General features: G+C 52.6%; 1 protein-coding gene across 9 annotated transcripts; it reads right to left on the bottom strand.

Moving 5' to 3' along the window:
• On the bottom strand, positions 1–24,361 carry GRAMD2A (GRAM domain containing 2A). 9 transcript variants are annotated; one of them, XM_032342559.1, is made up of 15 exons: positions 23,685–24,359; positions 18,942–19,041; positions 9,264–9,446; positions 8,909–9,001; positions 8,224–8,238; positions 7,712–7,769; positions 7,252–7,327; positions 6,556–6,659; positions 5,909–6,007; positions 5,713–5,784; positions 5,142–5,216; positions 3,816–3,957; positions 3,470–3,569; positions 2,497–2,601; positions 1–2,194 (listed from the first exon to the last, which is right to left on the bottom strand). In XM_032342559.1, exons 1-15 carry the CDS (start codon positions 24,178–24,180, stop codon positions 2,191–2,193), a joined length of 1,722 nt encoding a protein of 573 aa, XP_032198450.1. In that variant the 5' UTR covers positions 24,181–24,359; the 3' UTR covers positions 1–2,190. The 9 variants fall into 9 exon arrangements, with proteins under 9 accessions (XP_032198450.1, XP_032198456.1, XP_032198453.1 ...); XM_032342565.1 differs by having other exon boundaries at positions 9,264–9,413; positions 23,685–24,358; XM_032342562.1 differs by having other exon boundaries at positions 5,154–5,216; positions 23,685–24,356.
• Positions 24,362–25,910: the final 1,549 nt, after the last annotated feature.

The raw sequence follows: 25,910 nt of genomic DNA, 5'->3' as shown, positions 1-25,910 counted from the left end.
ACTAGAAAAATCAAATGTTTGTATTTGAAAATATTTTCAACGGCTAATGCCATGCTGGAATAACCCAAGGATAGTTGAACCAATCTCTCGGGGAATCAGAGGAATGTCAGCCTCCACAAGCAGGTCTGTAGAAGTCCACGTAGTCTACAAACGTGCACGGGAGAAAGGACACTGGCCCCAGAGGACCAGGCTGAGGAAGAAAAGGGAGAAACGGACAGAGCGCCCTCCAGAGTGACAGGCACACTCCTACCACTCAAACCCCTGGACCCAAGAGGACCTCCAGAGCCGCCTACCCTGCAGCACGGCTCTTGCCCTTTCTGAGCCTGGGGCGTGGCCGGAGACCAGACTCACCAGCATGTGCGCACGGCTGTCCATGACGTGGCACCTCTGGTGGCCTCTCATGAGCCTGGGGCTCAACCTAGCAGGGCTCAGAGAATGGACCAATTCTCCCTGCCCTCCAACAAGGACCAAGGCGGGGAGACACTGGGGCAAGTGGAGTTATTTCCCTGAAAACATGATACAAAGGTGATAAACGAGGCTCGTTCCAATAAAAGGGTGGGGTTTTCTCCACTGTGGTGCTGTGGGGAGAAAGGAATATGAGTTTACCTGCCACCTCCAGCTGTGGTACCAACCACCCCTCCAGGCAGGCTCTAAGCTTAATCCTGGAACCCGCAGCGGTGGGAGGATAGAGAGACCACTAGTCTACACTTAGGGACCTGTCCCCTACAGACACCATCCCTCACATCCTCATTTGGGTTTGCAGCAAGCAAGATAGTCACAGTTCCACGATAACTAAATCCCCCTTGGATTTCTCCCTGATTAACCTCTCAGGTGCATGAAGAAGGAAAAGTAGTGACTGTTTCTGACACACTCACCCCATCACCAGTGACTTTGCCTGATACTTCTGACCTCCTCACTAAGGCCCTTCTGGAACCCCTAAAGGCACTGTCTTAGCATGTTGGAGTCCCAGGGAGAGCAGGCAGAGTTCTGAGGCACAGCAGAGCTGTTTAGAACACAGGAGGCCTTGGCAGAGATGGAGGAATCTCTAAGGCAAAGCTACCACTGTGTCCACTCCTCGCATCCCCTACCTCTCTTGTCCCCAGAGGTATCAGAGAGAACCCCTTGACCTGGTCCCTGCAATGTTCCAGACCCACCTTGGACACCCCCACCTTATTCATGGAGGGCAGGACCTTCCCCCATAGCCTGCAACTCAGGTGACATGAGGGAGCTCTGTGACGGCCCGACACCATCGTGCCCAGGTGCCCAGCCACGCTTCCCTGACAGGCTGCTGTTGGTCATGGCCCCTCAGGCAGTCAGGCAGGGAGTACAAAGCTCATATCAAAGTCCCTGACCTTCCCCTCCCCCCATACCCAGTGGGGGTCACTCGCCATCGTCCACTTCCTGCCTGGGACCCCTCAGACTGTTGGAACACAGAGGGGAAGATGAAGTACCAGGTCTGTGACCACAGTGACCAAGGCCTGTTCCACCTGTCTCACTAGGAAGTGGCAGCGAAGGACCCAGAATGCTGGACCTCTGCCCTCCTTCACAGCCCCTGCCACCATCCTCTGCTGCAAATACTGCCCTCCGGATTCAGCCAGTCCTCCTCGTGAGGGCCCAGAACAGAGCCTCAGCACAGGGCGTGACTCTTCCCCTCTGGCTGGAATCCTAGCTTCCCCCTCACACCCTCCTCTTCTCCTTCATAGCTTCCCCCTCACTTTCCCAGGCTGCCCTTGGCCTCAGGGGCCGAAGCGAGAGCATGGTATGTTGGGAGAGAGCAGAGCCCCACTGGTGGTTTGGGTTCGGGCCTCTGTCCCACTCCTGCAGTGAGCCGCGTGACCGTGCACAGCTGCACTCCAGGTACCAAAACTTGGCCTTTTGTCCCTTGGGTGTCTCCTAGTGCTCTTGTCTCTGTGCCAGACTGTTTCCGAGGAACAAGTTAATTTTCTTTTTCCAAGTGCTTGCTGAAGCTTAGTATACAGAATTTCTCGGCTGGTTCCAAGAATCTGGCTTTGTGTTTGAGTCCCCAAATTGTAGGAGCTTGGTCAGCAGGAGGGCTAAGAGCTGGGGGAGGAGGAAGGATCTGGAGTATTCTCCTTCCTACTCAGTCTCAGCACAGCAGCATAAACCACAGGAGTCGCTGGTAGAAGCTTAGCACCCAGAGCATTCTTCTTGGAGAAGCCGGGGTGGCTGTTACCTACACACGAGAGATTCCCAGATCAGAGAAGGGGCTTACAAGGCAGACAGACGGGTCAGTAGAACCTTTCTCTGCCTCCCCTCACCACCACCCCACCCTGCCATCAAGAGCTGGTCAAGCTGGTCAGGGTGCGATCTGTGTACCCTGCACGATCTGTCCAACCTTGCTTGGCAGATTGGGCTGTCAAGCCAGCTCAAGGGCAAGGCCAACTCCAGGCAGGACGACACGCAGCCTGGCCGTAGGTATTGGCTCCTGTCCTTTACCTTCAGTTCCCGAGGCATTGGGAAGAGAGAGGACGTCACCTGTGCCCAGGGACCGGGCCATCCCAATTCAGGGAGCATAACTGCTGTTCCAGCCGGGAGATGCGGAATGCCAGATAGGACGAGGACATGACCAAGAAGCAGATCCTGGAGAAAGAGAGAGAAGGATATCTTACCTGGAAAAAGGACATTTTTAGAAACTCACCAAAACCAGGAATGGGAACGAAGCTACTTCCCGCAACTGGAAGAATTAAAGAGCTCTTTGCCTCTCAGCTACGTTCAGGCCTGGACAGATTTCTGTCCAGGGGCCACGTGGGGGTCCTGAGACTCATCCCCATGGAGGTGTCCTCAAAGCCCAGCAGGATTTCTGGGTCCTTAAACTGAGCCCACCTTCCCTCTGACCAGCCACCTTGGTCCTGTGCCTCCTCTTCAAGGCCACCAAGATTATCCCCTAAGGTGGTAGGCCCACTCTCCAGAAAATGCTGAGGCTGACCATTGGAACTCATCCAGCAGAAGCAGGGGAAGGTCATGAGGTAAGATGAGGGGACACCAGGAGCTGGCTGTTCACTGAACGCCCCACTGTGCTCACCCCTCTGCTGGTCCTTAGGCAGAATTACAGACAAGTCTGGGGTTCCAGAAACTGCTCTAAAGGTGGGTGGCAGGAAGGCTATGGCTCTCCCCTAGTCTATCCGATGGCCCTCTCCAATTTGGTTAGTTGTCCCCCTCCCCAGTCCTGTGCACGTTTTCCTTTTTTCAACAGCTTCTTACCCTGCCCCTCCCTACTGCACAGCCTTACCCCTAAATTACAGGGGTGCATGAATAAAGACGGGAGACACTTAGTCTTGCTGCAGAAGGGCCTGCCAGGTAACCTCCAGACACCACCCAGGAGCTTTCAGTTGACTTAGGACCTTCCCCTCGCTCTGGACAGTGACCTCCCCACACACAGAGGCCCCTGCTCCAAACAGCCAGCCACCCAGGTAAGTTTAACCACCCCATCCCCAATGTAGTCACCTACAGCACAAAGATGACCTTGAGGAGCTGGTAATCCCAGAGCCTCAGCTTCCCGTCACTCCTGGGCTCCTCCTCCAGCTTCTCATCCTCACAGACGTCATTCTCTGTGATGGGAGAGAAATTAGGCATCTTCATGGGGCAGGAGGCAGGAGCCCAGCCCAGCAAGCCCACCTCCCCGACTCTCCGAAGCTGCTTAGGCTTGTGGCTTGGCTTTCCCTTATGGATTTGGATTAAGTAAGAAACAGCTCTCAGCAGCCTTGCTGGCTGTGATTTTTCCTCTTTGCAGTAGTAGGGGCAGGGAAAGCCTGGTCTGTGTAAGCAGTTGTCATAGAAAAGCACGCTGAGCTCACCAGACCCAGGAGGCTTCCTGGGAAAGAAGCTGTCCGTGGAGTCCATGGATGCCCGAGGGATACAAGGGATGTTGTCTGGAAGGGACAGGGACCTGGAGGCAGGGCACACTTTTCTCCACTTCATCTCAGGGATGAGGACTTCCTGCAGAGAAGGCAGATGAAACTCTCTATGACCCTTGGGATGTCACGTGTTCTAAGCGGCCCACACTAGGTTTATCAAAAATTTTCCAGATATTGGGGCACCTGGGTGGCTCAGTGGGTTGAAGCCTCTGCCTTCAGCTCAGGTCATGATCCCAGGGTCCTGGGATGGAGCCCCACATTGGGGTCTCTGCTCAGCGGGGAGCCTGCTTTCCCACCCCGCCTCTGCCTGCCTCTCTGCCTACTTGTGATCTCTGTCTGTCAAATAAATAAAAATAATCTTAAAAAAGTTTTTTTCCCCAGATATTACCAATTTGGATATCTAGTGAGCATGAAGGCAGGTACCCAGAAGGAGGGAAACCATTGCCATAGCAACCACGTGTCTCTCTTATCAGGTCCCTTGCTGGGACCAGCCATTCTTCCAGGGAACAATGTCTTTGAAGACTGCTGGTATAGAACCACAGTGGGATCTAAGACGTGAGCTAACCCAGGTACGTGCTCAGATCCGTGGAGCCCAAGAAAGCTTGGCACAATGTATCTTAAATGGGATAAGTCCTCCTAATCTGGACTCAGACCCTAAGTACATCACTGACCTTAGCAGGAGTACCTAGGGTCCCCATCAACAAATATGGGAACAGCACCTTCTATCGCCTGCATAGTATTGTGCATACTGTATGCTTGGCTAAATGCTTAATGGTTAGTGAAGAAGACTTCAAACACCCTGGGGTCATTTCCATCTCCATCACTGTTGTAGAAACTCAGCTCTGCCTACCCAGAACTGGGACCTCTGTTGGGACTGCTGGGACCTTGGCAAATCTCAAATGAGTCTGAGTTCTCCAGTGATAGCCTTTGGAATTCTTCCCTGAGGACCTCTCTATCGCCTGGAAGGCACTACTGTCCCTGCTAAACAAAAGAGGATAGGTCACCGGCTCTGCGCTGCCTGGCTGTGGGCTCTGCCCTGCGCTGTGTTCTGGGGGCTGGGCATCTCTTCCGCTCAGGTAGTCAGCAGATCTGCCCAGGACCTAGTGGCTGCTCATGGCGTGGAGTGTGTCAGGTCTAGGGGACCCCATAGCACGGCCACTGGCTCTTGAGCCTGTAGCCCCAGTTCTGAATTGTAGGCCGCTTCTCAGGAGGCCCTGAAGCCTCAGAGCCATAGACCCCCTCATGCCAGCAGCTTTTGCTTCCAACCTCAGCTCTCACCAGGGACTCGCACTCAGGTTCCTCTGGAAATTCTCTTACACTCAGGCTCTTCTTGCTGGAAGGCTAAGGAAGAAAGGGAGCTGGGGTCACTTGTCCATGAGGAACAGCCACAGTCAGGAATGAGGAGGTGTTAGCACTCTCCAAGAGAGCTTTACCTCCAAATAAGCCCCCTTGTGTTGGATGAAGCCTAGCTCCCAGAGCTTGCAGAAGTCCCCGAGTTAATGCTGGAGCAGAGGGCAAAACCAAGGAAACATACTTCCCCATGCTGCTGCCCCTCCCTACTTCCTCACCATGGGCCAAAGAGAGCTGCAGGCCTACTAGGAAGCAGCCACATGCTTCTGTTTGCACACTGAAGGAGCACAATGAGTACACATGGGGACAACAGCGGCCACTGGCCTCCAAGAGACATGCTCATAATCCAACAACAAGCTCAAAAGCCTGAACCCATTACTCCCCTCTCCCTGTCCTTGGTGCCTGTGCTGGAGAGACGGGCCAACCACCCCCAACAGCCTGACCTGAGCAGCCTCCCTGGCCCAACTCCTGCCCCAGAACTCCATACCTGGAGGTGTGTGCAGACCCTTCTCAGCATATCATATACACTGTCCCGGGAAAGCAGTGACACAAAGACGTACTGGGACAGAGAAAGAAAACAGAAAAGGGTGCGGTAAGAACAGACTAGAGAAAGTGCCAGAGTCAGGATCCTGGGGATAGGACAGGAGACTAACCAGGGATGGCTGGCCCAGGGATTCACTGACCTTCTGGCTGGTGTTGGTGGTGATGGCCAGGCCATTGGGAAGAAGCCGCGCCATCTTGTGTTTTTTGATCATTTGGACAGACACCACGGGAATGACCACCTGAGTGAGGAGAGGCGTGCTTCTCTCAGGACTCACCCCCAAGGACACGGTCCCTTTACTTCCTGCACAGAGCCCCAGCCAAGCATGGACACCATGGAGAAGCCTTGCCTTATGTGGGAGAATATGTGAGCCTTCCACTCTCTGACGCAGGCTCCCCTTCCAGGGGTCCCACCACCCTGCGCCAGCCTTGGCAGCACACACTGCTCAGGGCTCTCCCCCTATTATCCAGGATGGATAATCCGAGGATGGTGGTGCTGGTGAACCATATGGAGACATACTCCATAATGGAGTTCCCTGACCTACCACCTGGCCACAATTATGGCTCCCCAAAGTGTGACATCCCACTCTGATCCTGAAGGCATTGCAGGGGCACCCATAGACCAAATGAATTGGCTGTGAATTGTTCTAGGCTCTGTGGAGTCTAGACAGGGCCCTGCATTGGAAGGAGACCAGGTGGGGGGCCTCACAGTAAGGGGCTTCAGCAGGTGCCCACAGGGTAGGGGACCTGTGTCTTCCTGGCTGGGGTCTCACAGGCACATTATTACTACCTTTATATCCTTGCCAAAGAGACTGGCATGGAAGCAGAGCCAGTTGGGGGAGATGTAGAGCCGGCCCTGGAGAAGGAGGTCTCGCTGGAGGGCGCAGGAACACACTGCAAAGTCGCAGGAAAGAAGATTGCCATGAGCAAACCAACCCCGAAGGCCCAGGGCCTGCGTCCTCACACTCGGGAGTCCAGAGCCCAGCGTCAGGGACCGCCTGCCTCAGAATCCCCCTTCACAACCCCAGGCCCCAAACCACCCATTCCACCAGCACCCTGAGTCCTTCTCCAGAGTCCTGACTGCCCCACCCAAGCCCATCAAACTACTAGAGCTTTCTTCCTCCTCCACTCATGCTTCAAAGGGTTCCCTAAGCATGGATTCTCACTCCCTCGGGCAGAACTCCTTGCCCCGCCCTGGAGAGAGGGCCTCGTTGTGCAAATGCTCCCCCATGCTCACTGAGAGGTCTGAGGAGGAAAGAACAGCCATTGCTAAGAGCAGAACATGGCCTCAAGAAAACTTTCATAAATTCCATTTCATATCCTCGATCTGCCCACTCTTCTCAGACTTTTGAAGAAAGCGGGCCCAACCACATCCAAAAGGCAGCCAGTTCCCATATCAAAACTGTGCCTTGGAGGCTCTGGAGGAGAAGATCTGGGCCTCAGGCCCTCTAGGCACCTGTCCAGCCACACCTAGGAGATAGCTCACCTTTGAGAACCACCTCCTCCAAGGGGATGTCCTTAAACAGCTTGTGGTATTGTTGGTTGTATTTACTCAGTAGTGTCTGCAAACATACAAGCTGGGGCTGAGAAGTCCTGGGGAGATCAGCCACCAAGGGGGCCCTGCACCAGCTACCAGGAAATAATGCCATGGGGGGGGGTGTTGGGCAGGGGCCCCGGGGAATTAGCACAAAGCAGTCGGTAAAGAGCCAGCAGGGCTGAAAGGCTGAGTTCCAAGCACAGCTTGTCTCTCAGTGACATGGCAACAGAAGGTCCTGATGGGCAGCCTATGACCTGAGGGTGACGCACCACCCCAACCCGGTAGGGGACGCTCACTCAGGTTTCCCTTGGTGACAGGCCTTGGCGGCCAAGGAGCCAACAACCCCGATTCCAGCAGCCCAGAACCCCTCCCTCGGTGGGCAGTAAAGAGGCGGCCTGCACACACTTACCCCTTCTCGGCCACACTTCTTTATCTCTTCACCCTTCAAGCCCTCTGGCCAGTGCAGACTGCAAAGGAGACATTCCATTCCAGGGACAGGGAACCCTCGAGTCCTGCCCATACATCCGCGGTGCCAGGTCTGCCCTGGCTTCAGGCCAGAAGCTTGGGCGAGAGGCTGAAGACTGAGGCCTTTCTCTGGGAGCCACAGCAAGGTGATAGGTGACAGGGAGTGCGGAGCGCAGCCCTGGGGAAGGGCACTCCTGCCTCCAGCTCCCAGAGATGCTTAGCGGCTGCCCACCCCTGGGTATCAAAAACCCTCTCCCTCTTCTCTGGCCAAAGGATAGGCAGAGGAGTAGACCCGAGGCTAGGTGAGCGGGAGACCAGGGATGGGGACCAGTCTGGGGAGCGGGTGAGGTGGAGATGTCAGACTCACAGCTCCGGGGCCTGGCCGTGGGCCATGATCCCAGCAGGACTGCCCTCCTTGCAGCCTCCTCCCAGCAGCCTGGAGCTCAGCAGACTCACCTGACCCTACCAAGGCTGAGGGAGAGGGGGTGGTGCTGGAACGGCCAGGTTGGCCTGAGGACAGGTGGGCAGGGAGGAGGCTGGTAACCTGAGAAGCCTAGACTCTGCTGGGTCCCCGAGTGCTGGGACAGGCCCCAGCCCGGAGGAAGAGGCAAGGGGCAGACTACGCCCAGCCTTACACCTGATGTAAGGTCCCCTTTCTGCCCCTTCTTTAACCCTTTGCCCCCTTCTTTTATTTAAGTTGTTATTTAAATGCCAGCTAGTTAACATACAGTGCAATATCGTTTCAGGCGTACAAGATAGTGATTCAACACTTCCATAGTCCCCCTCATCACCAGGGCCCGCCTTCATCCCCACCCCCTGCGTCACCCAGCGCCCCACCCACCTCCCCGCTGGTGACCATCCGCGTGTTCTCTGGAGTTCAGAGTCTGTTTCTTGGTTCATCCCTCTCTCCTTTTCTCCCGTTTGCTTGTTGGACTTGTTTCTTAAATTTCACCTATGAGTGAAGTCATACGGTATCTGTCTTTCTGGGACTTAATTTCACTTAGCTTAGTACTCACTAGCTCCCACCAGGTCATTGCAAATGGCAAGATGTCGCTCTTTTTTATTTGCCCCTTTCTTTAAGGTCCTCCTGAGGGCTTCCCACCCCCAATCCATAGGTCTACCTGACTGGGAGGGGCCTCACCTGGAGTCCAAGGGTGCCTGAACCCTGGCTAGTTTCTCTGAGCAGGACACAGAGCTCTTCAGAGAAGCCGTCTTTCCGCGCATCTGTTGGTCGCTGAGCAGAAACAGGCCCACATCAGGAAGAGCGGCTCTGGGGGAACACCTTTCCCCACCAGCTTCCCCAGGCCCAGGCCAGCTCCTCTCCCCGCACCCCAGACCGGCTCTGCTATTCAGGCTGAGGCTGAAGATGTCACCACCCAGAGGCTGCAAGTCAGGCAGGAATTCTCTGGTTCCAGACAGAAGGGGCAATCTCATGCTGTCTTTTCTGGAAGCCTGCAGGTCAGTCTATGCCCAGACCGGAAGGGAAATCAGCCTACCTTAGTGTGGCACCAAGCAGGTAGGCCTGCCCCACACTTGAGAAAGCACAGTGGGAAGGAGGACTTGAAGACTTGCTCCCGGCTGACAGTGTAAGATTCTGAGGTGCCTGGGCAGCATTCCCATAAGCCATCGGGATCTGGGAAAGGATGCTGAGCACAGGAGGCCGAAGCAGAGCTGAGGAGCTGGGGCACAGATGGCGCGGATGGGGGGGGCGGGGGGAGGCTCCAGTCATCCCATAGGTAACTATGGGCTCGGAGGGGAGGAGCGGCGCTGCACCAGGAGATGGCCTGGGGGCCTTCGGTCAGGGTACCTTGGCCTCACAGCCAAACCATCTCAAAAATGTCCCAGGGAGAGGGCCCTGGAGAGAGGAGACGCCATCCCCCTGGGCAAATGGGGCTCCCCAGTGGCATTTGAGTTCATGCCTCCCCTAAACAGCTCCAAAGCATAGGGAACCCCCTTCCTGCCCCTGTCAGGGAAGACACAGGCTCAGAATCGATAAAGCCTGAGGAGTCCAACCAACCCCCAAAAGTGTGGGCCCAGAAGCTGATAGGAAGAGAGGCTGGCCAAGAAGCAGGGCCAGGGCGGGGCACCACGGGGGTCATAAACAGTCTACAAGGTCCTGGGCCCATAAGGAGCTGGAAACAGAGGCCTGCAAACACCTGCCCGCAATCCCTCCCAGCTCTGTCCCCGGGGCAAGTCAAAGATGTCTTCTTTGAGAACAGAGTGGCCTGCTCAGCCAAGATCTGCCAAGATCTTCAGAGATTATTTAGTCGGACCCCTACCACGCTGCTATGCAGTAGGAAACTGAGTCCCACCGAGGGAGCAGCTGGACCCAGTATCACACGGTGAAGAGCCAGGTGACCCCATGCCTCAAAATTAGCCCATCCGCAGCCCTGTGGCCCGGTGACCTCTGCCCTGGCCTTTATGGAGAATTTCAGTGCACCCATCAACATAGGTTTCCTGAATCTTGCAAAGTGACAAGTTTTGCTAGTGATTTTGACCCCCAAAGGTAATTTCTAGATTTGTTTAGTTCCATCATTCGCATTTCAAGTGGATTTTCCCTTCTCCTCTTGATTTTTACTATGCTCATAATAGAAAATATGAAAAAGATAAAACCTATAAATATGATGATCAAAATCCCCCAGAAGGAAAAAAATTCTTCAAAACTCATCCAGAGGGACGCGTGGGTGGCTCAGTTGGTTAAGTGTCTGCCTTAGGCTCAGGTCATGATCCCAGTGTCCTGGGATCAAGTCCCGCATTGGGCTCCTTGCTCGATAGGGAGCCTGCTTTTCTCTCTCTCTCTCTCTGCCTGCCACTCTGTCTGCCTGTGCTCGCGTGCGCTCTCTCTCTCTCTGACAAATAAATAAATAAAATCTTAAAAAACAAAAACAAAAACTCATCCAAAGAAAAGGTTTAGGCATAAATATAGAATTTACATGAATGGAATCATGGATTATAATTCATAGGTCTTACTTTGGTTGCTTAACATGATCTCATGAGGAATTCCCGTGTCCCTGTCCATGGCTGAGACAGATTCTCAGAAGTGTGATTCGTGGGTGGAGAATGCATACTTCTCGGGCCCTTTAGACCCTCGCCCAAAGTGCTTCCAGATGCTCTACTTGTGACCACGGCCATCAGCACTACGTGAGGGCCTGTTCCCGACACACCCAGGCCCAACCCTGGCTATTCTGTTTTTCTCACTTTCGCAAATTTGGTACGTGGAAACATACTATTTTCATTTCCATTTCTGCTTACAGAGGGGCTAAGTGAGTTTCCCACGTAGACATATGAACTCCTGGAATCCCACCTGTGAATTGTTTATGAGCATCTCCATGTTTGTCTTACTGATTTGTATTAAATGTTTTTTCGAGAACATTAGTCCTTAGTCGATCATGTTTGCAAACATCCCCGCAGTGGGTCATTTGCCTTTTAAGTTTTGTCTGAGGTTTTGTTCCTTTTTTGTGTGGTAGATTCCCTCCATGTCTTCCATCTCTCAGTTCCTCACTTGGCTCCCTTGCCTTGGTGGGAGAAGCACCTTGGGGTGCCCTGAGGCAGAGCATGTACAAGTCAAACCACCGAGCCCTTGGAGAGTTCAGACCCTGCAGCCTGTGAGCTTTCCTGGGCCACCAGGAAGGAGAAGGAGGTGGGGCCTGCTCGAAGGAACACACCCTGACCTGGAGGGCCAGGCACACAGGACACATTTGAGGAATGACTGTGTGGGGACAGGAAGCAAGGCTGGAGGAGGGACAGACCATGAGAAAAACAAAAGGCTGTGTACATTCCCCACAGCATCTCCAGGAAGAGAAGAATGGGGTAAAATGCAGTCACAGGGAGCAAATGACTTTCAAATACCTTTAAACTTAAAAGCAACTCCTTTACGCGTGACGAACAGGACGGTTACGAGCCATTCCGACCTGTCCATCTGTGAAAGCCAGTCCCTCCTGCACGGCCTCGTAATGCTCCTGACACAGCCTGCCTGGGGCCCAAATGTACCGCTTTCAAAATGATCGAGCCAGACTTTCCATAATTAGTCCCCTACAGTGTTTAGATGAGTAAAAAATAAAGGCATGAGAGCGAAGTCAGATGCCCAGGTAGGTCTGGGCGAGAGGGGTCACCACAGAACCAGTCAGGTGAGGAACCCCCAAGGATCCACTGGGCCCTGCCGCTGAAGAGACTTCAAGAGCAGGAAGTTGGAGAATGAGGGGGCCAGCCTGGGTTCCCCCACCAAGCTGGCAGCCACCTTGACATTCCCACGCAGGCCTCGTCAAGCCGGTTACTCTGTGTGTTGTGAACGACACCCCTGGGCCATCCAGTCCCACCCACCTCCACACGTGCTCTGTGGGGTAAGATCAGAATTCTTCAAATCCATGTCTGTTTTTTTTAATCAAAGCCACCCCCCCAATATCATTATGTACATTAAGTAATTAAGTAATCGGGGCGCCTGGGTGGCTCAGTGGGTTAAGCCGCTGCCTTCGGTCAGGTCATAATCTCAGGGTCCTGGGATCGAGTCCCGCATCAGGCTCTCTGCTCAGCGGGCAGCCTGCTTCCCTCTCTCTCTCTCTCTCTCTGCCTGCCTCTCCGTCTACTTGTGATCTCTCTCTCTGTCAAATAAATAAATAAATAAATAATCTTAAAAAAAATAAAAGTAATTAAGTAATTAAGTAATGTCCAACACTTGGGACATTAGGGGGGTAGACAAAGATGGGGGAGGCCCCAGTGGAGTCCTTCCACCCTGCTGAGCCGGGTCCCAGGGCAGGGTGCCTCTCCTGAGGACAGAACAGGTACTTGGCCCGCCCGCAAGCCTTCCTTTGTTCCCTCCACAAATACTCACTGACCTTATCCCACCAGGAGTCCCAGCGTGGGTCCTGCCATGGGGCTGCTGGAAGGGTAGGGATGCGCAGCTAGCAGATCCGGGGAGATGTCAGAAGAGGAGCCAGGCCAGTCAAGAAAGCCGGGGGGCGGGGGGGCACAGAGAGAGCAGGAGAGGGAGAGACAACGAAGAGGGATTCCAGAGGAGCCAGAATCGAGCTGCGTCCTGCAGAACTCGTGGACCAGGCTTCACGGGACACCTGCCACGAGCACTCCGGTCTCGAAGCTTCCCCAGGCTCAAGCTACTCCCACCACGTGGGTACTCCCAAACCGAAATCTAACCTCGACGCCCTCTCTCCTCCTGAGCTTCAGCCTGCCATCGGGATGCGGCCACCAAGACACGCTTGTTGTCATCCCCCCAGATCTGCTTCCTTCTGAGCACCTGACATCCCTGAGAGGCTCCTCCTGCCACTGAGGCCCAGGCCAGAATCGGAAGCTGTCTTCTCCCCACCCCCACCACCAATGGATCCTCAGTGGACACCATCCACTTTCTCCGCTCCAACTGCGCCAGCCAGCCGCATCACCACCATCCCTTCCCCCAACGCTGGTGACAAGCTTGCTCTCCTGCCTGGCCCTGTCCCGTGCTGGCCAGCAGAGTCACCTGGGGCCCAGATCTGACCCGCCCCTCTGCTGCTGACATTCCTTCTTGAGTTTCCCCTCGCCTCCTCAGCAGGCCTTCCTGAGCTTTCTGCTTCCCTTGCCAGGCTCCCCCACAAGGCCCCCCTGTGCCCCAGCTTCCTTGCCGTCGTCGCCCTCCCCAGCAGTGCATACCCCAAACCCAGAATTCCTCTCCACGCTCGTCTGCCTGGGGAATTCCGCTCATCTTTCGAGCCCCAGTTCAAATGGCACCTCTTCTGTGAAGCCTTCCCTGGTTTCCCCCAGGGCAGAGCTGGTCAGTCCCTCCTCTGCGGTCCCTTGTGACCTCCATCCTGCTGTCCTTCCAGCACCCACCACACCAGACTGTAAGCACACTCTGTTTACACATCTGTCTGCCCCCAGTCCACTCTGAGCTCCCCCAGGTGTGTGCTTCATACATACATACATACATACATAAATACATACATACAATGGGCACTCGGTGTTTGCTACTGAGAGGGAAGGAGACAGAGAAAGAGAGACGGTGATACTCCCAGAGGGAGGAGGGGAGGGAAAAGCACAGAGATAGAGCCCACGGGGGTCCCCTGCAGACGGATGGAACCTCGCCATGGTGCAGACATCAGGACGGGCCCAGCACCACCAGGCACCCAGTCCATGCTGGCTGACTGATCAGAAGGGGAGCTCGGGGGGAGACAGAAGCCATAAGGAAAAGGAGAATGTGGCTCAGACAGGATGGGATGCAGTATTTGGGGAAAACACAGGCCGGACCCTCCCGCCTCCATTGCACTGTCCACTCAATGGCATGCCCCTGGGCCATCCTGTGCCCAGGCACAGTCCAGCTTACCCACCCCGCTTGCCCACACTCAAACCTCCATAGCCCTGAGGCAAACCTCCCCCTCACCCAACTCCAGGTTCCCATAAGCCTCTGGCCAGAGCCGTACCCTGGCCACACTGAAGCAGAAAGCCAGGCCTAGCAGCAGCCTGAACCAGCCGTGCCTTTAGGGTCCCCTGGGGCAACTTGGACTCATCTCCCAAGTTCAGTTCTCCTGGACATTCAAGATACTAGAGTCAAGGCCGGGCCCAGTGACACTTTCTCACCTTCAGCTAGGTAATGAAATATTTTCAACTTTTTTTTTTTTTTAAAGATTTTATTTATTTATCAGAGAGGGGGGTGGGGAGAGAGCAAGCACAGGCAGACAGAATGGCAGGCAGAGGCAGAGGGAGAAGCAGGCTCCCCGCCGAGCAAGGAGCCCGACGTGGGACTCGATCCCAGGACGCTGGGATCATGACCTGAGCCGAAGGCAGCTGCTCAACCAACTGAGCCACCCAGGCGTCCCTATTTTCAACTTCTTAGTAAAGAGTAATTTTCACATAGAAGAGTACACATAAAACAAATATACAGGGGCGCCTGGGTGGCTCAGTGGGTTAAGGCCTCTGCCTTCTTTGGCTCGGGTCTTGGTCCCGGGGTCCTCGGATGGAGCCCCCACATCGGGCTCTCTGCTCAGCAGGGAGCCTGCTTCCTCCTCTCTCTCTGCCTGCTTCTCTGCCTACTTGTGATCTCTGTCTGTCAAATGGATAAATAAAATCTTAAAAAAAAAAACACAAAAAACAAGTATACGATCCAGTGCATCTCACAAATAGAACACACTTTGGAAACCACCCCCAGAGGACCCCTGCTCCTTCCAGTCTCAAGGCCTCCCCCCAGACCCCACAAGGATGACCGTCATCCGGGCTTCCGCGGGCTTCCTATGAATGGAATAGTCGCACACGTAATCTTCTCTGTGGCTGTGTAGCTGTAAACTGCGCCTTTTCACTAGTGTTTTATATCACATTACACGGACTTACTGCAACTGATTTATTCATTTGACTCTAGATGGGCATCTGGGCAGTTTTCCAGCTTTTGTCTGTTGCGAAAGTGTGACCAAGAACATTCCAGTACCTGTCGTGTGGACACAAGTATTCCTTCCTGCGGGTAAACACTTAGGATTGGAATTGGTGGGTCATAAGATAGGCCCGTGTTCAGTTCCAGGCTTTTCAAGGCCCTCAGGTGATCTGAAACATGCAACCAGTGTATAGAAACCACTGGATGAATCTTGGCCCCCATGTCTCTCCTTTCTTTGCAGCTCAGAAGGAGAAGGATGCGTCCTGGAATCCAGGGTGAGACCCCCTGCCTGGGCTCTGGATCTGGGGCCCTGCCCCTCTGGACTTCCAGGAACGCCCTCAGCAAGACAGGAATCACATGTCCACAGAGATTTCCTTCCTCCGTTAAGGTCACACAACACATTTACTAGGTCAAGCCAAAGAAGCAGGAGCACTTTTCCGTGCGGCACAGCCTGGCTCTGGGTCCTTCCCGAGAGCCTGCCTATGTCTTTCCAGGGTCATAGGCCTGACACACAGCCCAGACACTGGCTGACAAGACCTCTGCCAAAGGGAAACTGGAATAAGGTGGGTAGAGTCGGGCTTATCAACAGTACTCTAAAACCCGGAGAGAAAAGGCGATCTTCTTTTGCAAAAACAATCCTAATATTTCCTACACAGAAGCTGTACCTCATTTTATTTTCTAAGCGGATATTCCTTATCTAGGACAGCTGCTTTGCTGTTTCTGCTGACCAGAAAAGGGGAGAGAAGCACATGGCTGAACCCCAGCCTGAGTGTGAAGGGGTGGGGCTTGGGGCACTGAGGGGGGTGTGCCACATGCTGGGTCCCCATCCAGCTGTCCAGCTCAGCAGCCCTGGCAAAGCACTCAGGAGGGGCAGGCGTTTGGCACAGGTATGAACCCTACTTCCCAGGAGCAGGTCTGAGAACACCTTGGCCAGGGATGTGCTTAGTTCCCTCTGAGAACCTGGGGCAGCTTTGAGATGAATGGGAAGGTGGCAGGCCAGGTGCCCTACTTCCCAAGTCATCACAGTCTGGACCAAATGACCGTGGCTGCCACCAGGAGAAGCACAGGTGTTCCAGACTCACACAAAGCCATCTGCGAGCTGACCAGCAGCCTCTTTGGAGGAAGAGATGACCTTGGCCCAACCGACTCCATTTCTAATGAATCCTCACCGGGGCCTACAAGACGGGCAGTGCACAGCCGCAGCACTCGCAGCCAGACCAGAATCCCCCACCAGCTTTGGCCAAAGCCCACAGAGCAGAGAACACCTGTGATGTCATTGCGGCCACTCACGTGGGGCAGGTGCTTCTGCAGACATGTCACAGGTGGGGAACAGAGGCTCCAGTGAAGTCCCCACACACAGTTGTTGGCAGGGCCGGAACCTGCGGAGGCCTGACACCCAGGCCTGGGTTCCACCACACCCCCAGTGAGCCTTCAGGGTCAGCGGGGGGAAGGACTCAGAAGGTTCAAACCAAGTCAAGCCCTGCGAGTGGAGGGGGCCCCTGGGGAGAAGGGTGGGGAACAGGTGTGGCTCAGGTGTGCCCGCAGGGCAGCTACAGCGTCCATCTGTCTGTCCGGTTATACAGATGAGGAGGCAGCCCAGACAGGTAAGGCATGAGCTCCTGACCGCTCAACTGGGGAGGAGCTGAACTCAAACCCCAGTTCGGCCGAAATCCTGCACTGTCTCCTCCAGCATGCTGCCCAGAGGGCTGGGGCCCGGTGTTCCGCCCTCTCCTGTAGCGCTCCTAGTACACAGGGATTAGGGGACACCAAAGGAGGTCTCTTGGGCTGAGATGGCTATGCAGGGGCCTGTCTGGGATGTGGGGTTCCCTAGATCAGACCCCTTCCCACCCCCTCATCCCTCAGCAAGACTTTATCTTCTTTGCTCAAAGACACAAACAAACTGGGAGAGCTAGTTGTTCGGGAGGAGATGTGAGCCGGCTTGGCCCTCTGGGGGTGGCTGCATCCAGCCTGAACAAGGACCCCTTTGAGCTCTGCTGCCAACAGGAACTCCTACCTACAGGGATGTCAGAGACTCCAGGGCCTTCCACCCAGTGGGAGGTGGGCGGGCCAAGGGCAAGGCTGGCTCCATCTCCCACTCTTGGCAGCCAAGAGGCTGCCCACTGCCCAGGTCTCTCTGTGGAGCTCAGAACTGGTCAGCCAAGCCCTTAGCTGCTTGGTTGAATGGCCTCACTCTGGTTAAAGGACCCCAGTTGCCCTCTTCCCTGCTTTTGGACCCACCTACCCTGCCCCTGCCATCCAGATCTGGGCTCTCGGGACACACTAGAAAGGCCCAGATCCTCACAGGGATGGAATTCAGGATCAACGTGCTCAGGCTGACTCCTCTCAGGCATTCAGGTGTTTGGGAGGATTGCTAATGGGCTGCCCTCCCAGCTCTGCCTGGGTCCTGCTTAGCTACTGTGCTCCTACGCACAATGGAGACCCTTCCACTCTGATCCCCCAACACCTCCGCTCCCCGAAGCCTGGTAAGCTGGAAGGCTCTGGGGAGAACTGACCCCTCTCACCTTGCCTCCACACACGGTCTGTTCAGATATCTTCATTGCTGTACCTCTCATTTAAGTGGCTGTCCCCCACTAAGACCGGCTTCCTTATTCATCTCTTATCCCCGGCCCCCGCACTCAGCTTCAAGGCATCCAGTAAGTGCTCAATAACTGCGTACTGAAGAAACAAACACTGCCCACAGAGAAGCTCCTCTGTGTAGTGTGTTCGGCTGCACTGGGACTTCGGGACACAAACACCAGACCTGGAGCAGAGCAGTCACTCTGGTTTGCTTCTCGCTGCCCTCATCTCCTCCTGGGTGGCCCCCAGCCACCTTCCTCCGGGTCTGCTCCCTTGTAAAATGGGGGGAAATCCCCTCTCTGATCTGCAGATCTTCAGGGCTGCTGTGGGGGTCTGAGAGGTCATGGACTAGCCCCAGGGAGGGGGCTGGTTCTCACAGCCTTGCCCACTGAGCCTCACCCCTGCTCCCGCCCCTCCCCTTGACACTGAGACCTCCGCATCCCATCATGCCCCTGGAGGGATGCCTAGAAGTGCGGCCGCCTATGGGAAGCGGAGACAGGGGCACCGCCAGGCCCCAAACTGCACCCGCAGAGCTCCACACAGGTCCTGTGTGACTGACTCTTTCTCCTGGGACTGCAGCCACGGAGCCTCTGCGGGGAGGGGAGAGCCCTCTCTGCACCTGGGCCCCACCCAGCGCCTGGCTCCCGCAGCTCAGGCCCAGCTGCCCCACAGCATCCCTCCACCAGAGGTCTGAGGCCAGCAGGGGCTGCCCCCTTGCTGGCCAGAGCTCAAAGGCCTGCGGAGCAAGAACAGTCACCAGGGAGACAGACGGGACAAATAGCCAAAACAGGGAAACTGCTGCTGGGCATGTTCAGGATTTCTCATGAAGCCCAGGCCACCCTGAGGAGCAGGCGGTTGGTCCTGCAGTGAGTGACCTGCCTGTCGCCGGCCTCATCCCACATTCCCCCTGCTGTAGCAGCATCTGTCTGAGCTAGCACCCCTGGACCTGGTCACAGACCACTTTTTCTTGGCCAGCCACTTCAGGCCTGGCTGTCTCCAGACAAGAAGCTGGTCATTCAGGTCGAAAAACAGACTTGCATTCACTAAAAAACAGAGCACTCCTGTGCTCCTGGGGGCTGCCCTCTGCTGAGCCTGCTGAGGGAGGGCCCAGAGGCCAAGCCCGGTGCTCAGATGCCTCCCCATCCCCAGTCAAGGCTGCCAGGAGGTGTGGCTACTCTCGGGACAAGCCTGCTCTGTCCATCCGTGGACACCATCCAATGCACCCTGATTCCAACTAGCCCCTGACACCCACCTCAGAATCACTCCAGCTTTGTGGACCCTCTGGGATCTTCTCAGGGCACAGGGCAGGTTGGAAGGTGTCTTGGGGTCCTGAAAGAGCCTGGATGTGGTGGCTGGGAGACACAGAGGCAGGCCTGGAAGTACCTCTCACTGCAGAGGGGCTTGGAGAAGTCACTTCTCTCTGGGCCTCACTTACTCTCTGCAAAGGGGTGAGAAAGCCTCAGCCCAGGAAGGAAAGCAAGGGCTGTGTGAGGGAAAAACAAAGCAGAGCTAGGAACTGGGTGAACTACAAATGGCCACTGACCCTCCTGTGGTCAGGAGAACCCCTATCCCAGGAGAGGCTGGCAGGACCACAGTCCTCAAAGGGCTGCCAGCCTCTCTGCCTCCCTCCTACAAACACCAATTGAATGTCTGCTGTTTGCTCAGCTCTGTGTAAGTGCTGTGTATACTAAGAAGGACAAGGCAAACTACTATCCCCAAAACGCCTGGTAGGAGAGGCAGACATGAAACAAATATTTATATAAATCAATACATAATTATAACTGTGTCAGCTATGCTATGAAAGAAGAGCCCAGCGTCCTAGTTGGACCTCTGTCAGGGAGTCCTGACTCAGCTGTGGAAAGCAGGGAGGTTTTCCCTAAGAAGCAGTGGCATTTTGAGCTGATAGCCTGTGGATGTTAATTAGATGGGGGAGGGTATTTGCAGAGAGTTAGAGAGGCGTTCTTGTAGAGGGTTTATGATGGATGTGCAAAGGCCCTGAGGCCGGAGTGTGTGGCATGTATGAGGAACATAAACAGAGCCTTTGTCTGGAGGGTGGAAGTGGTGAAGTGGGGAGCAATGAGGCTGGAGGGGTTGGCTGCTAGATCATGCAGGGCCTTGTACACTCCGATAAGGGTTTCTGTCATTTTCTTAGAAGCTATGGGGAATCTATAAAGGGATTTAAACAGGGAAATCCACTACTAAATTTGTATCTTTTTTTTTTTTAAGATTTATTTATTTATTTGAGAGAGAGACAGTGAGAGAGAGCATGAGCGAGGAGAAAGTCAGAGGGAGAAGCAGACTCCCTATGGAGCTGGGAGCGCAATGTGGGACTTGATCCCAGAACTCTGGGATCATGACCTGAGCCGAAGGCAGTCATCCAACCAACTGAGCCACCCAGGCGTCCCCTAAATTTGTATCTTAAAGAGATAACTCTGATCACATTGATTTGCTTGAAAGTCATCCAAAGGAAGTGGGGAAGGGGGAGCAGAGTAAGTATCAATGAAATAGGGACAATCTTCTGTTGATGGTTATTATAGATGGGTGATGGATGCATGGATATCCACCCTACAACTCTCTCCTTTTTTGTATATGTTTAAAATTTTTCCATGGAGAGAGATCAGTTAGGAGACTATATTCCAATGGAGAGATGATGTCTCACACTTGGTGGCAGTAGTGATGGAGGGCCAGTGATGGGTTTAGGATATATATTTCCAAATAAAATCAACATGACTTGTTGATCCGTTGGATGTGGAGTATCGGGGGAAAATGTCAAATATGACTAGATTTCTGGCTTAAGCAAGTAGGATACTGCTCTGTTTCGCTGAGATGAAACAGGGGAAAATATATTGGAAAAAGAGCATATTTGAAGGAAACAATCACGAGTTCAGTCTTGAAGTTGTGTGGGAAATTATTAAGTAGAGATGTCAAGCTATATAGGAGTAAGGAGCTCAGAAGAAAGGTCCAGGCCAAAGGGATAAATTTCTGAGTTTCTGGCCCATGAATGAGTACAGGAGCTAGGAAAGTGGATACATAAAGAAGAAAAGTTATCAACAAGGGTGCCAAAACCAATTCAATGTGAGAAAGATTAGTCTTTTCAATAAATGGTGCTAGGACTAGATATTCACATGCAAAAGCTTTAAGTTGGAGCCCCATCTCACACCATATATAAAAATAAGCTCACGGCGTCTGGGTGGCTCAGACAGTTGGGTATCTGTCTTCAGCTCAGGTCATGATCCCCGGGTCCTGGGACTGAGCCCCGCATTGGGCTCCCAGATCAGCAGGAAGCCTGCTTCTCCCTCTCCTGCTCCTCCTGCTTATGTTCCCACCACAAAAATGTCAGAAAACTTTTAGGAGAAAACGGGGGGGGGGGGCACCTGGGTGGCTCAGATCGTGATCTCGGGGTCCTGGGACCGAGCCCCACATCGGGCTCTCTGCTCAGCAGGGAGCCTGCTTCCCCCTCTCTCTCTTTGCCTGACTCTCTGCCTACTTGTGATCTCTGTCTGTCAAATAAATAAATAAAATCTTAAAAAAGAAGAAGACAACAGGTGTAAATCTTTGTGCCCTTTGATTAGGCAACAGTCTTTTAAGATATGATACCGAAAGCACAGGAAACAAAAGAAAAGATAAACCGTGCCTTATCAAAATTGATAAGGTTTCCAAGAAAGTGAACCTTTCCAAGGTTCACCAAGAAAGTGAAGACAACCCACAGAATGGGAGAAAATATTTTCAAATCATATATCTGATATGAGACTAATATCCAAAATATATAAAGAACTCCTACAACCTTGAAAATATTATACCAAGTGAAATAAGCCAGTCCCAAAAGATAAATACTGTATCATTCCACTTATACGAAATATCTAGAGTATCAAATTCAAAGAAACAGAAAGTGGTTGCCAGGGGCTGGAAGGAGGAGGAGATGGAGAGGTATTTAATGGGTACTTCAGTTTTGCAAGATAACAAAGTTCTGGAGATAGATTGCACAACAACAGGCATATGTTTAACACTACCAAAGGATGCAAATGCACTTAGAAATAGTTAAGATGATAAACTTTATGTTATGTGTTTTTCTTGACCACAATTAAAATACTTTTTTTTAAAGAACTCTTTTTTTTTTTTTTTTTAAGATTTATTTAGGGGCACCTGGATGGCACAATTGGTGGAGCATCTGCCTTTGGCTCAGGTCATGATCCCTGGGTACTGGATCAAGTCCCCCATTGAGCTTCTCACTCAGGAGGGAGCCTGCTTCTCCTTCTGCCTGCTGCTCCCCCTGCTTGTGCTCTCTTTCTCTCTGACAAATAAATAAATAAAATCTTACAAAAAATTTTTTAAAAAGATGTATTTATTTATTTATTGAAGAGAGAGAAAGAGAGCATACTTGCAGGAGGTGGGGAGAGGGGCATAAGGAGAGGGGGAGAGAAATCCAAGCAGGCTTCCCACTGAGAGTGAAATCCCACCCAGGGCTCCAACTCACAACTCAATCTCATGACCCTGAGATCAGCACTGGAGCCAAAACCAAGAGTGTCCACCCAGGCACCCATAAAAAGAAATGAATCTTACAAATGAATGATAAAGACAAGTAATCCTACTAAAAATGGGTACATGTTTGAATAAACATTCTTCCAAAGGCAATGTCAAATGAGCAATTAGTACATGAAAAGATGCTCAACATCATTAGCCATCGAGGAAATGCAAATCAAAACCACAATTAGATATCCTTTCACACCCACTGGGGGACCATGATCAGTATTAGGTGTTGGTGAGGATGCAGAGAAATTGAATGCTTGCACATTGCTGGGGAATGTGAAATGGTACGACTGCTTTGTAAAAGTCTGCTGGTTCGTCAGATGGTTAAACAGAGTTCCTTCAGGACCCAAAAGCTGCCCTCCTCAGTATGCACCCCAAAAGAATGGAACACATGTCCACACAAAGTCTTTTTCAAGAATGCTCACAGCATTATGATAACGAGCCCCCCAAATGGAAACATCAACAGCCCCCAAAATACCCATCAGCTGATGAACAGAGAAACTGTGGTACATCCACACCATGGAATATTACTGAGCCCTGAAAAGGAGTGAAGCGTTCATACAAGCTACAATATGAAAGAACATTGTGCTAAGTGAAAGAAGCCAGTTACGAAAGACCACAAACCTATGATTCTCTGCACAGGAAATGTCGAGAACTGGCAAATCCTCTGAGACAGAAAGCAGATTAGTGGTTGCCAAGGTGCTGGGGGAAGGGGAAATGGGAAATGACTAATGTGGGTAGAGTTTCTTTTTGGGGTGATGAAACTGTTCTGGAATTAAACTGTTCTGGAATTGGTGTGCAACTTGGTGAATACATTAAAGCCACCGAATTGTACACTGTAAAAGGGTGAATCTTATGGTATGTGGATTATATCTCAAGGAGGCGTTGAGGGAGGAGAGAAATCTGGGACCCGAGGAAGCACAACACTGAAAGACTGTGTGGGGGAGAGAGTCCCCCTAGGAGACTAGGAGGGAGAGAGCCAAGAGGTAGAAAGAACACTAGGGGTAGGGGTTGTCATGGAAGCCGAGGGAGCGTGTCAAAAGGAGGAATGGGAATCAGTGGTTTGCTGCGAGGCAGGTAGGAGGAAGACTGAAGGCAGTCGCTTCAGCAGCAAGGACATAATAGGTCCCTTCAGTGGGGTAGTGGGGTAGTGGGGTGGTGGGGTGGTGGCGTATGAGGCCAGACCCAGGTGCTAAAGACCTGCTCCCGCTTCCTCCCTCCCAGGCCGGTGACCGCACCCCAGGGACGGCCGTGAGGGCAGGTCTCTGAGTACAAGCGGGGATGTCGTTGAGCGCAAGTCATGGGCCGGCTCACACCAACCTAGGATCCTACTGCCTTCCTCTCAGTGAAAGTCGGCAGAGATGCCGAGATGCCGGAGGACGGGAGAAGGTTCCTTGCCGGGAGGGCGCTGCCATCGCCGGCAGCCTCACTGCCGGAGGCCAAACCCCCACCCCCACGGCGTCCTCACCTGCCGCTCCTCCACCCTTGGCGCGCGAGCTGCAGCCCGAGAGGCACCGTCCATTTTCGGCGCCTGCCTCGGCAGGGGCTGGGAAGCCCGGGGTCACCCGGCGCCAGAGGGCGGCCACACCCAGAATTCCAGCCCCACGAGGAGCGCCAGCTCCCCGAGGCGGCGGCCCGGTGCCAGGGATCCCGCCTACCCGCCCAGCCCAACCTCCGAGTGGGCCGATGGGCCCTGAAGCCTGGACAGAGGGGACGCAGACTGGACGGGAGATGCTGCCGCGAGCGCAGCAGCCCCGTTGCACCTCCCGGCCTCTCCGAAAAAAGGATCCAAGCGCCCCCTCATCCGAGGTCCCATTTGGGATCGGTGTCCAGCACCCAACCTGGTAGCTGGCCCATATTTGAGACCGCTGAAAGCAGGGTCTGGCTCGTGCCCTGCCGCAGGCTCTGGACAAGGGGGCTCCCCCAGACTGTGCTGCAGTGAAGGGTTCAGATTCCTGAGCCATGACCTAGTCTCATGCGGCTGGCTGGGTTCTGGGACCTCTTCCTCCAGGGAGAACTCCAGATTGTCTGAAACCCCTAGGAATGCCTGTCCCCCCCCCCCCCATTATTCAACAGTGTTCTGGACGTTCTAGCCATTGCACAAAAGCAAGAAAAAGAAAGAAAAGGTTTAGACACTAAAAAGAGAGAAATTTTCTTATTTATTTATTTATTTTTCAAGTACGTTCTACAACCAAAGTGGAGCTTGAACTCAGGACCCAGAGAAGAAGAGTGGCATGCTCCACCGACTCAATAGCCAGGCGCTCCCCCCAGAAGAGAGAAATTTTATTTGAAAGATGATAAACTATCTAGAGGATACATAATCAACTAAAAAAAAAAAAAAAAACCCAAAACAAAAACAAAAGAAAGTGGCCCAGACATTCTTATATTTAGGCAGTAGACTAGGCAGAGCTTTGGTGGGGTAGACACATACTGAGTTCTTATGGAGTTTATTATTCTAGGGGTTATAAGGTCAGCACAAAAGTCATAAAAGTAGTTTCTCCGTAGACCCACAGTAGAAAAAAAAAAGTTTTATATATATATATATATACACACACACACATATATATATTTCATATATATGTATATATATATATATGAAATATTTGGTAAAATGATTCTATTCACATGGAAACAACACATATAAAATACCTAAGAATAAACTTTTAAAATGTTGAAAGTCCATGAGAAGAAAACCACAAACCACAAACCTTTTTTAAAAGACATAAAAGAAGACTTGAATAAATGTTCTTGAGTGGGAAGATTCAAAGTTTTAAAGGAGAGAATTTATCTCAAATTTAATGCAAGGGCTTGCCTTACCAGATGTCAGAACAAACTACAAAGCTAGAGCAATCAAAATACCATGATATTCATAGGAAACAAACTGAGGTTTGTGGGAGGGGAGGGGGGTAGGGGGATGGGGTAACTGGGTGACGGGCATTAAGGAGGGCACGTGATGTAATGAGCACTGGGTGTTGTATGTAACTGGTGAATCACTGACCTCTTATTTCTGAAACTAATAATGTACTACATGTTAATTAACTGAATTTAAATAAAATAAAATTTAATTTTAAAAAACCAAAATACTATGGTATTTACTGGCTTAGGAAAAGATGAACAGATACTAACAAGGAGTCCAGAACATGATCTATGGCTCTCTGGGAATTTAGTACATGATAAAGAAGGTGGTCCAAATAAGAAAGAGAAGAACGGATTGTCCAATAGATGGTATTGGGGCACCTGTGTAGTTCACACCATTCACAAAAATTAATTCCAAAGAGAGTAAACATCTAAACATTTTCTAAATCAATGAAGAACTAAAACAAAGTAGAGGAGAGTATTAAAATATTAGGAAAGTTTTTTTTAAAGATTTCATATATTTATTTGACATAGACAGAGGTAGCAAGAGAGGGAACATAAGCAGGGGGAGTGGGAGAGGGAGAAGCAGGCTTCCCACTGAGCAGGGAGCCTGACAAGGGGCTCGATCCCAGGACCCTTGGGACATGATCTGAGCTGAAGGCAGACACTTAACAACTGAGACACACAGGCACCCCAGGAAAGATTTTCCTAAGCAAGATATAAAGATTTTTCTAAGCAAGATATAAAACCCAGAACACATAAAACACATAACTGCATAAAAAGTAAAAACTTTGTACATCGGGGCGCCTGGGTGGCTCAGTGGGTTAAGCCGCTGCCT

Source organism: Mustela erminea, chromosome 5, assembly GCF_009829155.1.
Source record: "Mustela erminea isolate mMusErm1 chromosome 5, mMusErm1.Pri, whole genome shotgun sequence".
NCBI classification, from domain to species: domain Eukaryota; kingdom Metazoa; phylum Chordata; class Mammalia; order Carnivora; family Mustelidae; genus Mustela; species Mustela erminea.
This window is presented reverse-complemented; position numbering and strand designations above follow the sequence as displayed.